We start from the raw sequence: 15,767 nt of genomic DNA, 5'->3' as shown, positions 1-15,767 counted from the left end.
CAGTTAACTATATTATTCATTTTAAAAGAAGCGAGTGACTAAAAAAACGCATAAAAAAAAGGATAAAGAAAAGAACACATGGGTGTGTTTCAAGTTTCAACTCCACCAAAGATGAAGCCTGCATCTGTCTCTAACGTCACTCAACTTGCGGAGCCTCTCCTTCTGCCACCGGACTGTGAACAATCTCCGGAAAACCAGACTCAGCAAAATGGATCCATTTCCGGAGCGGTCTTCAACATATCAACCACCATGATCGGCGCCGGAATCATGTCCATTCCGGCCACCATGAAGGTGCTGGGAATAGTTCCGGGCTTCCTGCTCATACTTTTGGTCGCACTCGTGACAGATGTCACTGTCGAGTTTATGCTACGCTACACAACTTCAGGTAAATCCACTACTTACGCCGGCATGATGGCCGAATCTTTTGGCTTCATAGGATCCCTCGCCGTCAAGATTTGCGTCATCATAACCAATTTTGGTATACTAATAATCTACTTCATTATTCTTGGTACGTTCATCCTCCTACTTCGCCTTTAATTCCTTCTTTTTTTATTGTTTACTTGCAGCCCGTGTTAGGATTTTTTTTTTATGCAAATTTGGGCTGATTCACTCACCTAGTTTAGTTTGGGCTCACTTGATGTGTCATAAAAGACAGAAAAGATTAGAAAAAGAGGAAAATTGTGATCATTTTTTAGGCTGTTCGGTGATTTTATTCCTGAAAAGTGAAAATCCATGGTTTGGTGGGGCCACGGTTCATCAATTCATTTTTATTAGAATATACTATATAAGATGAATGATTACTAAAATACCCATTAGAAATTTTAGTTGGGTTAATATGCATTTACATCTTTTACTAATACATGATGTGTTCTGTTTGGAATATTAAAATACTGAAGTAAATAAATATTTTAAAAATGGTCTCCCGTAGTTTTAGCTACTAATTTGGCCTGCAAACACAAAATCTGGCAAGACAGGGTGTAGAGACATTTGGGAATTCATAGTTTGTACCCTCACAAATGCCAGATAACTTTTAAGGCACCGATCCATCAATAGAGTTTTGTGATGAAATCATCAATGTCAAGAGCATCTAATAATATTCAACACTCACATGCTACATAGCAGTCCTGCAGATCCTGTCATGTGTTGGGCCTAATTTCCCGGGGACCTTGGAAATTAAGTTAACCATATGTAACGTGTTATGGTTTTCAAGCTTGGAGCCAAAGGTCGATGAATAGAGTAGATTCGATTAGGAGACTATTCAAATAAAGAATCTAAATCTAGTTGTAGCATTACACGTGGGGTTAAAACAAGGCCTGTTTGCCAACCCCTTGGTTAGAAAACCTCCCACAAATTTGGATGAACTTGGAGTGTGAGTGGCCTAATATATGAGGTCGCTGGAAGTGAGGTGTAAAAAAAGGAACGATATTAGTCCCCTCACAAATCAAATTTTGTTTCTCCCTTTTAATCTTTAAATTACATTAATCTTTTTACGCAAATAAACCTCTTAATAACATTTTTTTCTCATGAATAACGTTCCAAAAAGTATAATTACCAACAATGTTATTCTTGAGTAAATAAAAAACATTGTATTATTTTTCTTTTGTTTCTGTATCTTTCATGTTAGACAATTTTGTATGAGATGCTGTCATAGTCATACATAAACATGGGTTGGCCTTTCTTGATAGAAATTTGGAATATGTCTGGTCACTTTCTTGGAGACTATTCCCTTCCACTGTATCCCATTGCTAGTTGAGTTATATGATAACTTCAATATTTCATAGAAATGCTCCGCGTTTCTCAAAAAAAGATGGGAGTGATGTTTTTGAATTAGATAAAGAAGGGTTGTAATCTAAGTATTTTTAAAGAGAGGATAATTTAAATATTGTTTGTTAGACTAGCAATACATATTTTATACGTTCTTTTTCTCTTATGTAATGGACTTGCATTTTCTAACTATTAATTCCATGTTTTTGACATAAATTTGATTGAGTTTCATTGCCTTTGAATTGGAAGGTGACGTTCTGTGTGGAAATGAGTCGAATGGAACGACACACTTGGGTATTCTTCAAGAATGGTTTGGCATGTACTGGTGGACCTCTCGAGCTTTTGCTCTTCTCATTGTTGCCCTCTTTGTAATGCTTCCACTTGTTATGTTACGGCGTGTTGGTAAGTACTACTACTACTACCAAATTCACAAGCACTTTTTCTTTTCTTGGAAAATTAAACTTTCCATCTTAAGAGCATTAATTTGGCTAATTAAATTGTTTTTTATATTTATATATGTACAGATTCACTGAGGTATAGTTCTGCAATATCAATCCTTCTAGCATTGGTGTTTATTGCAATATGCTCATCTATGGCCCTTAGTGCATTGTGGTCCGGCAAAACTCAATCACTGAGGATTGTGCCTGATTTCTCTCAAGTCACTGTCCTTGATCTTTTCACCACTGTCCCAATCTTCGTGACCGGTTTCGGCTTCCATGTCAACGGTTAGTTTCAACATTATATATCACTTCCAGCTTGATTATATCATATTTTTCTTTTAATTTGTCATTTTTGAAGAATTTTTTTTATTTTTATTTATGACTTCGAAGTTTTATTCATCAACTTACGTATGATTTGATGCAGTTCATCCAATTAGAGCAGAGCTTGGAAAAGCTTCACACATGGGTTTGGCCGTGCGAACTTCGTTAACAATCTGTGTGGCTATTTACTTCGCTATTGGCTTCTTTGCATACCTTTTGTTTGGTGATTCCATCATGCCCGATGTGCTAGTAAACTTTGACCAAAACTCCGACACCACTGCTGGTCGATTGCTGAATGACATTGTTCGGTTAAGCTATGCACTCCATCTTGCACTTGTGTTCCCCATCATGAACTATTCCTTTAGGGCCAACATAGATGAACTCATTTTCTCAAACAAAAATAAACCTCCACTTGCATCAGACACAACAAGATTTGTGTCACTCACTTTGACTCTGCTAGCCCTCACATACTTGGTGGCTGTGGCCATCCCAAACATATGGTATTTTTTTCAGTTCTTGGGATCCACAACCGTTGTTTGTACCTCATTCATCTTCCCTGCTGCTATCGTTCTAAGGTATGTACGTATACATGCTACTACCAATTTTTGTGCTCTTAATATATATTTGCTTAATTTATGTATCTTAATTTTTTTTTTTTTATATACAACAACACAGGGACATGCATGGCATATCAAAGACAAGAGATCAAGTCATGGCAATAGTGATCATAGTTTTGGCTGTGGGCACAAGTGGCATTGCTATTTGGACCAACTTCAATGGTTCAGGGACTGATTAGTGATTAACTGTGATGTTGTATATATACCACCCTGTCTTTTCAAGTGTTAGGGAATTGAAGCCTCATCAAAGATCTAGCAGTATGGTCCCTAATTGCAAAGATTCAGAGGGATTAAGATCTTCTACAGTTGTGGGAATATCTCCATGAATTTGGTCCTTAATTATGTAAATTTATTTTTTTAAAATTATTTCTATAAATTTTAAAGGTGAGAGAGATTGATATCTACGCATCCTGTATTTTGAAATGGGTAGTTATGCATGAATAGCTTATAGCTTAATAGTGTAAAAACATCTCATTGATAGTCAATTTTTTTCTCTCTCTCTGTCGCAGTATATTTGTCTACGTACAGGTGATTCTCTCTTCTATCTCTTTCTCTCCCTGGATATCTACTAGCATATGAGTGTCCATGGATTATTTTTCTTTTAAACTGCAGTAGATCCTATTCTGATTCAGACACGAATTTACTTTTAAGGTTATAGATCCTTACCACGGATCAATTCACGCACACCATCTTAATTTCAATCTCTTATTCCGAGGGGGCATACCAGCAAAATTTTCTATAACACTTTCTTTTCATTACTCTTTTTATTATTGTTTAAAATTTATTAAAAATTATAAATTTTATGACTCTCATATCTTATGTATCAAGTTTATTTTAATTTAATTATAGAATCCACTCAAATTTGTGATTATCAAATATTAGTGAAAGAGTGTTAGAGAATGTTTGCTAGCATTTCTCTATTTTCAATTCTATTTCTATTTTTTTTATTATGTTTTTGTATTTTTTTTTTATTATGTTTTGATTTTGCTCAATATTTTTAGAATAACCTTTCTATGAAAATAAAAATGACGTTTTTGAATTTGTTTCTAATATAATGTTAAAAATTAATTTAAAAAGTAGAATTTATCAATTTTTTGGATTTTTTCCATGTACGATCTTACTTAGGAGAGATTGTACACCTGTAACTAGAAAATGCTTGATTAAAACGTGTCTTTATTTTTTAATATATACTTTAAAAATTAACCTTATCAAACCACTAAAACCTATAAATAGTTTGTTTTTTTGTTGTGTAATTTTTAAGTATAATCAATAATATTATATAATATAATTAGTATGAATTTTAAAATATGAAAATTATATAATAGTAGGTCATATCTTTTGATTCTATTAAATTGAATATGTCTTTATCATTTAACTTATTTATCTTATATTTTCATAAAGTTGTTTATCATAATATAAATTATTTTTTCTAGTATGTTTAGATTGACATTTTTTAATGATAAACTTATTATTTTGTAGTTTCAAGAATACAAAAAAATATAAATTATTTGTGGATTAGATCAACACTAAAATGGTTGATAAAGACATTAAGATGATCAATTTAAAGTAGATCAACATAAGCCTAGGAAGATACACAATCTTTCTGTCTTAATCTTAAATGCAATAGCACATAAAGACTAAGTGAAAAGTTGAGAATGATCGTTCTTAAACAAATCGATCATGAGTCTAGGATGGTACAAAAATATTTTTTAATTATTTTATAAAAAATACTAATGACACATAAATACAAGACCTCATTTATTTTGTTTAATTTTAAAATTTAAATATTTTTATAATAAGACTTATAATGTAATAAATTAACAAATATAAAAATTTAATCATAATATAATATAATTGAATAATTTAAAATATTAAAAATAAAATTATAATTAATATAATACAAATAATAATTATAAAAACATTTTAGTGTATCATAACTCATATTTACCAATTGGGATTGGAGTTGGACTCTAACTAGTGACCACCATGCCTTTGGAGGTCAATTGTTGAAGCAAGAAAATAACACATGTAACACCCCGAATTTTCTGCTAATACAATGTTAAATATTTTTATTTTTATATAGTTATTTTTGTTAATTAAAGAGGTTTTTATAGAATATTTTAGAGGTTTGTTACAATTTAAATTATTTGTGAAAGTTTTATAAAAATCTTTTTTTTTACGCCGGAACGGGTTGTTCCAAAAGTGGAACCGGCCGTTCCAAACAAAGAAAATATACTGATTTTGAGGTAGCAGAACGGGCCGTTCCAAAAGTGGAACGGGTCGTTCCAATTTAGTAAAAAGGCCCATTTTTGTTTTCCCAGAACGGGTCGTTCCAAGGTTATGAAATTGCCTAAAGACCTTAGTTGGAAACGGGCCGTTCCAACTATGGTCAATCAGTGTTAACGTGAACTTCAGAACGGGTCGTTTTGCTTTTTGAAACAGGTCGTTCCGAATTTGGAACGGGCCGTTCCAGTTGCTAAATTTGCCTATGTTCGAAAAATCCGGAACGGGCCGTTCCGAATCCAATACGGGCCATTCCGGGGACCCCAGGATGCCTATAAATAGGGGCCAGGGGGTGAAAATTTTATATACTGAAAGAGAAAGTGAAATCTTAGAGAGAGAAAGAGAAGAGAGAGAGAGAGAGAGAAAGAAAGAAAGAAAGAAAGAGAGGAAAAGAAAGAGAGAATCCAGAGGAGGAGGCCCTGCCCAAGTTTCAACTCCGCTTATCCAGGTAAGGGGGGGAGTGAGCAAGGACGGAGCCAAGGGGGACCTACGGGTGCCACGGCCCCCCCAACAATTTTAATTTTTTTTTATATTTTTTTTTATATGCTTTTGATACTTTAATTTTCATTTATTATAAATTATATATTATTTATTCTCGGCCCCCCAGTATTGAAATCCTGGCTCCGTCCCTGGGAGTGAGAAACCTCGCTCAGGGGTGTGGGGATAATTGTTGGATAGTTTGTTTGTCGGATTGGCCCCCAATCCCTTGCCGTTGTTCTGTCTTATTTTCTGTTTGTTCTACTTTATTTCTTGTTGGAAATAATAAATAATTATGTAATCTCAATCCCTTGCTATTGTTCTGTCTAATTTTCTATTTACTCTACTTTGTTCTTTGTTGAAGGTATCGTTATTCTGTTTGATTTTCTATTTACTCTACTTTGCTCTTTGTTGAAGGTGTCGTTGTTCTGTTTGATTTTCTATTTACTCTACTTTGTTCTTTGTTGAAAAGTAATAAATGAATATGAAATTAATGTTAAAAATAAATGAGTTTTAATATGAACAAGAATGCTCTCTGGATCTCTATGAATTGCTATGCGAACCTTATAAGGAATATTTATGACATGACCATGTGAAATATGGACAAATGACATGAGACCTAAGAATGGACTATTGAGACAAACTATGATTATGAGACTATGACAAATGAGGACATGATGTACTAAATGAAATTCTGTAATAAGTTAAATGTTGAGTCAATGAAATTATAAATGTATGACATGCATCATATGCATATATGACTCCAGGTGTGCCGCTGAGGCCGCATACCCACGACTAACAAGGTGTACCTTATGGTCACCCACGACTAACAAGGTGTACTTTATGATCACCAGTGATGATATGTGAAACTTCCTTATGGCGCCACATGCATGCATTTATGAGTCGAGTCCATGACATCATAGCATGATAAATGAATATATATGTGATATTGATTATTTATGTATGTTATTTACATGTGACTTATATTTGTTGTGTGTGTGAGCTATTTAACCTTTATTTCTGCACCTGAAACTAAGTGAGATGTTTCTCACTCCCGTTATTTTTGTATACGTTTAAATTATGTTGCAGGTGAACAACATCATGAGGATGTTGGTGATGAGGCTTAAGGTTTCAGTTGGGCATGCTCTGATAGGATGTGACATCGGGGCTTAGCTAGCTTAGTCTAATATGTTATTATTTTAAAAGCTTTAATTTTCTCTTCCTTTGTAATTTTGAACGTTCTTGAGAAAAGACCAAAATATACATCTTTGTCATACTATTTTATTACATGATTTGAAAATAATATATTAATTCCTAACTAGGAGGCACTGCCACCTTTACTGGAATTAATATATATTCTCCTTTATATGATTTCTTGAGTTTAATACTTATATTTGACTTTTTATGATTTATGAGTTACGAATGTGAATCTTCTACCTTATGATATTTGAAACAAGTGTTTATACATGAAAGATGTTATTAAATTATGGAAGATTTTATTTACTTAAAAGAAAGAAAGAAAAATATTTTGTTTAAATTTATTGTGCATTAATGATGGAGTAGAGGGTGTCACAACACACATTTGCGTAAGGATCTTAGCTTGTTAATTTGTGAAGTTCATGCAACTGAAGTTCCAAGCTTGGTTATTTAATTGCTTAAACCATCAAAAACAAACATGAAAAAGGATATTACGTTAACATAAGAAGATGCTCTTGTTGCAAACTTGCAATAATTTGCCTTTGAAGCCTTGTAAAGCTCCACAATGAATACTGCGCTTGATGCCTTGGCACTCCATACTCTTTAACATTTTTCATAGTTAGGATATACCATTTTGTAAAATTCATTTTGCAGTGGTTAAAAATTGTCAACACATACTATATATATATATATTTTTTTAAAAAAACTACAAATATAAATTTTGAGAGTTTTAAATTAACAAATATTATATTTTTAATCGTCACAATTAATATTTCAACAAATTTGTCATATATGTATGGTTACTTATAGAATTAATAAGCAATGATTATTTTTTACATATTTTCAAAAAATAGAAAATTAAATTAATTAATTTTAGGGAACATAAACTAAGACCAAACTGAAAAAAAAAAGGATTATATGGATGACAATTACACGCTATAGCCGTTAGCGAATTGCAATTTCCTTGAGAATTATGGATGTCTTAATTATTGGTGATAAATACAAGGTTTATGTTCCAATAAATAAATAAAAGGCTTATGTTTATATGGGTGTGGTTGAATTTGTGTGTTTTTTAAAATTTAAACACACTATTTAGCCTATTAATATTTATTTTAAAATAGATAAATAATATTTATTTTAAGAATTTATATATATATATATATATATATATATATATATATATATATTTAAAATGTTACATGTTAACATAGTATTACAAAAGATTATGTGTTACGTGAAATAATTACTTAAACTTACATTAAAGACATAAATAGTTAACAAAAATCACATGATAATGAGATTGTCGTTTTGTGAATTTAGAATGATCGATATAATTGATAAGGACTTTTATATATAAATATTTTCAAATTTAAATATGTATTATTATTATTATTATTATTATATATATATATATATATATATATATATATATATATATCATAAACATATAATTTCAATAAAAATAATACATTTTTTTTACATGAAGAAGATTTTAATAAATCTTTAAAAGTATGTATTAATTTTTTTTAATAAATTCTTATACTATTTATCATCAACAAAATATGTTGTTTAAAAATTACTAGTGTCCATCTTTCACAGAACAAAACATATAGTTTGTATATAATTTTTTTAGAAAATGATGAAAATTTCTTTAATATTTTAGAAAAAATTAAATATTTAATCTGTTAAAATTTTGAAATTTGTGATTAATTAATTAAAAATTGAACCCGAGGAAAAAGACTAGAAAGTTAACATTAAAAAAAATTATTTAGAAAATTAAAACTGTATTTTTATTTTTGAAGCTATAAATGATAGACTCATATCGGTTACCATTTTTTTAACTCTCAGATCCGGTCCTGCATAATAAAATAAAAGATGTAATTCTATATTTTAGAGGACGAAAAGTAATTATTTAAAATACTAAATTAGAGTATTTCCTTAATTATAATATTAAAATAAAACAATTCTTCAATGCGAAAACCGAACTTTCAGAAATTCTAGAAAAATAGAAACATATTTTACCCGAATTGATAATCCAATATGGCTTTCAATTTGACAAATTATGACAAGAAAACAAAATAGTCTGTAAATGCATTAGCATAGCATCCACTTCTCCGTCCAAATTCATTCATTTTGGTGTCCACATTCTTCCCGATACCTCTCCGCCTCCAACCTGTCACTACATTACACGCTCTCATAATAAAACCAAACACCATCCCCTCAAATTACGATCTTACCCTCCTCACTTCTCCCCAGCGTGGACTCTCCAACGGTATTATCGTAATCTAACAACACCAATCATTTGTATTGGTAGACTCCTATAAATAATTAATTTAATTCAACTATTCCTACGTATACACTAAAACTTTCACTTTCGCGGTTCCTACTCACTCACCGCCGGGATGTCGCCGGTGGCCGGACCACACGCCCCTCTCCTCCAAGGATCCAAGAACGTTCCGCCGGCGACCGTGCCGGGCGCCGTGTTCAATGTCGCCAACAGCATAATCGGCGCCGGGATCATGTCTCTGCCGGCGACGCTCAAGGTTCTGGGCGTGGTTCCGGCGCTGGCGCTGATTCTGGTGGTTGCGTTTCTGGCGGAAGTTTCGGTGGAGTTTCTGATGCGGTTCACACGTGCGGGGCAAACGACGACGTATGCGGGCGTGATGAGAGAGGCCTTTGGACCCTTGGGAGCAGTCGCAGCTCAAGCTGCTGTTGTCATCACAAATCTCGGATGTTTAATTATGTACCTTATTATTATTGGTAACCTAACACTTTCATTTGAATTCAACTTGATTTTGGTTACTTGGATTGGAGTTGGATCGAGTAATTTTTGTTTCATGCAATGAACAGCGGATGTGTTTTCTGGGAATCAACGCGAAGGGGAAGTGCACTTGGGTGTTCTGCAACAGTGGTTTGGAATTCACTGGTGGAATTCGCGCCAATTTGCTCTTTTCCTTGTCTCAGTCTTCGTGTTGCTTCCGTTGGTTCTGTTCCGTCGTGTAGGTCAGTGCCTTCCACATTTAAATTTCATGTTTGTCTTTTCAATTTTTATTTTATTAGAATTTATTAGATATTTTCGACCGACCACATTGCTCTTAACTAAAATCATATCACATATAATAAGATTAAAAAATTTAAATACATATCATTCAATAATGTGAATTAGTTTGTACTCTGATCACTTGGTTCTTCTTAACTACCTTATAATTTCTCATATTTCAGGGTCATTAATGTTTAGATGGTGGTAATATTAGTCCTTTTTTTATATTATAATTTAGTTAATGCACGTAGCTAGATGATATCTGCAAAGAAATACACTTATAAATCGTTCACGTTTAACCTACAATTTTTGTGAGTACAAAATTTAAATGCAATTCCTTGGATTTGTTTGATGTTATTTGATCAGATGTGTAATATGTAAAGGTTTGCATTAAATATTAATGGTGTGTTTGGTTTTAGAATTTTATTTTTTTTTTTAGAAAATATTTTTATTTTTTAATTTAAAATTTTACAAAACTTGTTTGTCTTGACTATTTTCAATAAAAATTCATAAAATATTTTTGTGTAAAATTTACATTCAAAATTATTTTTTGTATATATACGAATTAAAATAATATTTTATTTAGTAAATATTTCATTCTTTTCATTCTATCTTATACTTATTTTTATTTGAATACTTTTCTCTCATAATAGATGAATTTTATTATGAAAATGTACAAATATCCTTTATATTTTTTTGTATTAAATGAAATATATATTTTTAAAATTAATTAATTTCTATTTTCCTCAAAAATAAAAATAAAAAACTGTGAAACCAAACATGCCCTAAGATAGATTATGGAAATGAAATTACATTTATGATCATATGGACATAGCCAAGACTAACATTTTATGATGTTATGCCATGCTATTGTTTGCTGGTTACAGAGTCATTGAAGTTCAGTTCTGCAGTATCAACTTTCCTTGCTGTGGCCTTTGTTACAATATGTACTGTGTTGGCAATAGTGGCTATTGTAGAAGGAAAGACAGAGTCCCCTAGATTGTTTCCTTCTTTGGACCGCCATACCTCTTTCTTCGATCTGTTTACTGCAGTTCCAGTCATAGTCACAGCCTACACGTTTCATTTTAATGGTATGTACTTACTTAATTACTTAGCTTCGACTACTGGTTTTGTTGCACCTTCTTTAAAGCATCCATGCTTAAAAGATTTTGTTGTTGATATATAGTTGGTTTTATTTGCAGTGCATCCAATTGGGTTTGAGCTTTCCAAGCCATCTGAGATGAAAACTGCTGTTCGAATAGCATTGCTGTTTTGTGCTCTCATTTACTTTTCCATTGGCCTATTTGGGTACCTCTTGTTTGGGGATTCAACACAATCTGATATTCTCGTGAATTTTGACCAGAATGCTGGTTCTGCAATTGGTTCCTTGCTCAATATTTTAGTCCGTTTGAGCTATGCATGCCATGTTACGTTGGTTTTCCCTCTCCTCAACTTCTCTCTGAGAACCAACATAGATGAATTCTTGTTCCCCAAGAAGCCTCTGCTGGCCACTGACAGCAAGAGATTTATAAGCCTCACTCTTGTGCTGCTAGTCTTAAGCTACACTGCTGCTATTTTAGTACCAGATATTTGGTACATCTTTCAGTTTGTGGGATCAACTTCCGCAGTGTGCCTTGCCTTTGTCTTCCCTGGTTCAATTGTTCTAAGGTAATCTATATCTCACATGATTTTGTTCCTTTCTCTTCAACTGAATAGTTACAATTGTCAAATAAATAAACAAAACCCGGTCTTGTCTAATATTGATCTTTTTCTTTTTTCAAAAATATGACAGAGATTTTCACGGTATATCAACAAGAAGGGACAAAATTATTGCGCTCGTGATGGTTATAGTAGCTGTAATAACAAGTGTGATTGCTATCTCCACCAACGTATACAAAGCTATTCAGTAAATTAGTATTTTCTTTTTTCCTTTTCTATTTTGCCTCATAAAGAAATTTTGATTAGGGGAGAAGGAGAGAGAGAGAGAGAGTTCTAGACGCATTTGATAATTGATGGTTGAGATTCTGGGGTTGATGAGATTGGTTTGGATGTCATTATCATTTGTCTGTTGTAAAATTCGTATTTGTAGAACTGAACAGCTATGTAAAATGTAAAATACCAAGCATGCATATAAAATGAGATCCAAAGTTACGGTGAAAAAGGGCATGCAAATAATGCGAGATCCAAATTAAATGTTGAAAAGTGACAAAGTATGGCGACCAATAGCATTATCATGCAAGAATTCCAAGTACAAATACACCGCGTGTTGACATATTGGTGGTAGCTGGTAGTCTGGTACCCATAATGAGAACAGATCATATTTTAGTCCTATTCACTGTCAATGGTTCATGTATTTATTCATTGTATGTTTCGTCACTTGGTCCATCAATTCTTTTAGCAATTATTTCCTGTCTTTTTCAATGGAGAAGGCAGCTTAAATACTCAAATGCTCACTAACCAAATTGGTCTAAAATAAGCAACTTGACCACATTTGATCGATTCATATTTGGCCACGGATCCTGTCCCAAGTTATATATTTATATGGTTTCTAGAATTTTCACATTCACTATAAAGCATGATCATACGGCCTTTATAATTATCCTAGAGTGATAAGTTTAAAACTATTTTTTGGTCTCTTTTACGTTATAGTTTAAGTCAAATCAAAGTTTATTTTTTTAAAATGACTTTATTAACGCGGTTGCAAGGTCAGACAAGGGCATATCATCCTTACTAGCGATGTTTTGATTTTGCAATGGTGGTACAAGGTTAGAAGTCAAAACAGAGGAATATACCAATGAAAAAAAAATGAATTGAATTATATATTTTTTGACCAAGTTTTGGTCAAAACCTTTATCACAATTTTAAATTTATTAATTCCCCGGTATATGCCTAGTTTCTTCCTTAAAAAAAAAACCTAGATTAATTATATCCGTGGGTAGTTAAAATCCGAAGGCGAGGCCTTGAGGCCACGCTAGGATGGGAACCGAAAGAGGATGAAATGGAAAGGAAAAACATTAATTGTATTGTTTTTATTGTTTATATTAATAAAATGAAAATGGAATACAATGAAAATATAATGGCGCTATTCCAATCTAATTTATTGTTTATTGTTTATTTCTTCCTCTTTTTCTTCTCAATTTAGATGAATAAGAAGGAATGAGAGTTTTATTGCGTTTCATTGTAATATTCAAACAATAGAATCAATGGTTTTATTCTGGTATGTTGTATTCTTTTATATATGATGTTTTTAGTAGTATAAGCCTTGTCCAGGAGGGAGATGAGAGTTATATGTAATCATTTACGGTGAGTATTACAAGCAACGCAACAATGAAAGCAAAATCCACCCCTGCATTTAATTTCACCCTAAAGCTTTCTGTCCATTTGCTGAAGTTGCTCCTTGGGTATACATCAATTACCTGCAAACATGATTTGGTTAATTTCTTTGGTCTGTAGTGTAAACAGCCTTTTTTTTTCAGGGAAAATCGGGAATTTTGCGCTTCATGATCTAAGTTCAGTCACGTATTTAGAGCCAATTTAATTCTTTTTAATATGTATTTATAAGACAAAAATAAAATAAAATAATTTTACAATAAATTTTTTGGTCATCTCAACTATTTAAAAAGTTAACCGACAGAATTTTATACATAAATTGATTTGAATCAATAAGAGAGTTCGAGTTATTCTACCTACTTTTATTATTTCTGTAAGTACTTATTTTAATAAATTATTTATTGTTTTACGTAACGTTTGATTAGAGAAGAAAAATGAGAGAATGAATTTTTTTTTTGAAAAAAAACTATTTGGTTCAGATTTTAAGAAAGAAGAATAACAAAAAAATTTTCTAATCTAATTTTAACTTCCCTCTAATATCAGGGAAATTTAGAGGGGAGGAAAGAAAAGAAATTGATTTTTATTTTTAATATAATATTTAAAATATCTTTATTTATGTTATTAAGTTTAAAATTTCTCCCATTTTTTTTTACCTAAATAAGAAAAAGGTTATTTTTTTCTCTCTTTTTAATCAAACAAAATTTTAAACCTTTTTTTCCTCTCTTCTTCATTAAAATCCTTGTTTTCCCATTTCTCCTGTAAACTAAATGGACCTTAATGACCACTTGCCTTTATATACAGTTTTTTGTGATTTTAGACGTGGAATTTGTACTTTGCTGACCCGCTGACTCAGTCAACGCTCCCTTCCACTTGCTTGCCGTGCTTTATGTTTATGTTATTTCAGAAATTAATTAATAAAAAAAACTATTAAAAATCATTTTGGTAGCACATTAAAATCTCTGTGAAAATACATTAATAGTATTTGTTAAACACTATATATACGTTAATTAAGAATAGTTATGCAAAGCCGAAGATTAAAATCTGCAAAACAATTGTAAAAGCATGCACGAACGTACCTCTGCAATCATGGTGTCTCCTTTGTAAACTTTGCAAGACTTGTCAATGTGGCTCCCAACAAGTTGAAAGCTGCTGATATGTTCATTGATGTTGGTGGCCATGAACACTTCAAGCCGTGGTTTCATGTCAAGAGGGTGCGATCTTTCAACCCCAAAAATCACATCCTTCTCCTCCGACATTCCGCCTCTATAAACCACCCATCGATGCCGCAGTGTTACCACCTTAATCTTTAACGTATCATCACACTGTCAATTTCTTATTCCAGTCTACTTGAATCATGAATTTTACTTGTCCAAAGTCAGTAAGGTTAAAATAAGAATGCTTCTCGCTCATGAGAAAATTAATTATACCCATATTCTATATATATTCATTATGTACATGCACCTATCAACAAATGAATAATAGATAACCTTCTTCATTAAACGTATCCTAATTAAGGTATATGAAAAAATATTTGTTGAAAGACGTGAATTCTTTCAAAAGAAAGACTAGTATGTTATTATAACATGTTGGACTAGTCTTTAATGTAACATGTTTATTTGAGAGTGGAAGAAAAAGAGAAAGTTAATAGTTGAATTAATTACCTTCTGACGCATTGTAAGTATAAGGGAACCAGTAGCATCACGCATGACCCTCTTCTTCCTAACGTCTAAGCTTGAGCCATCAACTTGAAGCAAGAGATTACCATTAAGATCCAACACCTCGTATCGTTGGTTTAAGAAGAAACCGCGGTATTTCTTGTTCACTGTTATTTCTGTTGGGTAAGTGACACAGAAGCTATCCTCTACGACACTGATCATGGGGAGCCCATGTGCCACTTCCATTGGCAATTCGGGAGCGCTGGCCTCCATTCAGAAATTATTAATGCCTCAAAGAATTAATTCAGACTTTATATAGAAAGATGCTTTTGTTGTTTCTACTGCCTAAAACATACAATATATATATATATATATATATATATATATATATATATATATATATATATATATATGTGGGAGTTCATGTGGTTTTCTCTCGTTTTGGTCTCCTTCAATTACCAGAACACACGATGTTGAAAAGTAAGATAGGCGACTTGTTATTATGTTGCATGCTAATTATTTTTATCAGGTGCTTGTTATTTGTTATTAATTTATTACCGATCAAACAACTTGTCTATTATGTTAATTTAGAGGAGTATTATTATATTAATATAGTATGACATGATTCATGGATATAATTTTA

At 32.1% G+C, this 15,767-nt stretch overlaps 3 protein-coding genes across 3 annotated transcripts; 2 read left to right on the top strand and 1 right to left on the bottom strand.

Annotated features, from left to right (window-relative positions):
* Nucleotides 1-40: 40 nt before the first annotated feature.
* Nucleotides 41-3,650, top strand: LOC109788660 (amino acid transporter AVT6C). The gene is made up of 5 exons (XM_020347439.3): nucleotides 41-508; nucleotides 2,014-2,166; nucleotides 2,289-2,489; nucleotides 2,629-3,100; nucleotides 3,201-3,650. Exons 1-5 carry the CDS (start codon nucleotides 79-81, stop codon nucleotides 3,319-3,321), a joined length of 1,377 nt encoding a protein of 458 aa, XP_020203028.1. The 5' UTR covers nucleotides 41-78; the 3' UTR covers nucleotides 3,322-3,650.
* Nucleotides 3,651-9,442: 5,792 nt separating this feature from the next.
* On the top strand, nucleotides 9,443-12,300 carry LOC109817297 (amino acid transporter AVT6C). The gene is made up of 5 exons (XM_020382517.3): nucleotides 9,443-9,859; nucleotides 9,950-10,102; nucleotides 11,027-11,230; nucleotides 11,342-11,807; nucleotides 11,932-12,300. The coding sequence occupies exons 1-5, from the start codon at nucleotides 9,502-9,504 to the stop codon at nucleotides 12,047-12,049; spliced, it is 1,299 nt and encodes a 432-aa protein (XP_020238106.1). The 5' UTR covers nucleotides 9,443-9,501; the 3' UTR covers nucleotides 12,050-12,300.
* Nucleotides 12,301-13,286: 986 nt separating this feature from the next.
* Nucleotides 13,287-15,460, bottom strand: LOC109810291 (protein LURP-one-related 14). The gene is made up of 3 exons (XM_020373717.3): nucleotides 15,131-15,460; nucleotides 14,546-14,773; nucleotides 13,287-13,555 (listed from the first exon to the last, which is right to left on the bottom strand). The coding sequence occupies exons 1-3, from the start codon at nucleotides 15,395-15,397 to the stop codon at nucleotides 13,424-13,426; spliced, it is 627 nt and encodes a 208-aa protein (XP_020229306.2). The 5' UTR covers nucleotides 15,398-15,460; the 3' UTR covers nucleotides 13,287-13,423.
* Between the last annotated feature and the right edge of the window lie 307 nt (nucleotides 15,461-15,767).

Source organism: Cajanus cajan, chromosome 9 (genome assembly GCF_000230855.2).
Source record: "Cajanus cajan strain Asha chromosome 9, NIPB_CcT2T_4, whole genome shotgun sequence".
Lineage (NCBI taxonomy): Eukaryota > Viridiplantae > Streptophyta > Magnoliopsida > Fabales > Fabaceae > Cajanus > Cajanus cajan.
Note: the sequence above shows the minus strand (reverse complement) of the source record. Positions and strands in the feature narration are given on the sequence as shown.

Coding starts and splice junctions, on each gene's coding strand:
- LOC109810291 (XM_020373717.3), bottom strand. CDS start 15,397: ATGGAGGCCAGCGCTCCCGAATTGCCAATGGAAGTGGCACATGGGCTC. Junction 14,774..15,130: donor TACTTACAATGCGTCAGAAG/GTAATTAATTCA, acceptor GATACGTTAAAG/ATTAAGGTGGTAACACTGCG. Junction 13,556..14,545: donor GAGACACCATGATTGCAGAG/GTACGTTCGTGC, acceptor TCATGTTTGCAG/GTAATTGATGTATACCCAAG.
- LOC109817297 (XM_020382517.3), top strand. CDS start 9,502: ATGTCGCCGGTGGCCGGACCACACGCCCCTCTCCTCCAAGGATCCAAG. Junction 9,860..9,949: donor TATGTACCTTATTATTATTG/GTAACCTAACAC, acceptor TGCAATGAACAG/CGGATGTGTTTTCTGGGAAT. Junction 11,808..11,931: donor CCTGGTTCAATTGTTCTAAG/GTAATCTATATC, acceptor AAAATATGACAG/AGATTTTCACGGTATATCAA.
- LOC109788660 (XM_020347439.3), top strand. CDS start 79: ATGGGTGTGTTTCAAGTTTCAACTCCACCAAAGATGAAGCCTGCATCT. Junction 509..2,013: donor AATCTACTTCATTATTCTTG/GTACGTTCATCC, acceptor TTGAATTGGAAG/GTGACGTTCTGTGTGGAAAT. Junction 2,167..2,288: donor TGTTATGTTACGGCGTGTTG/GTAAGTACTACT, acceptor ATATATGTACAG/ATTCACTGAGGTATAGTTCT.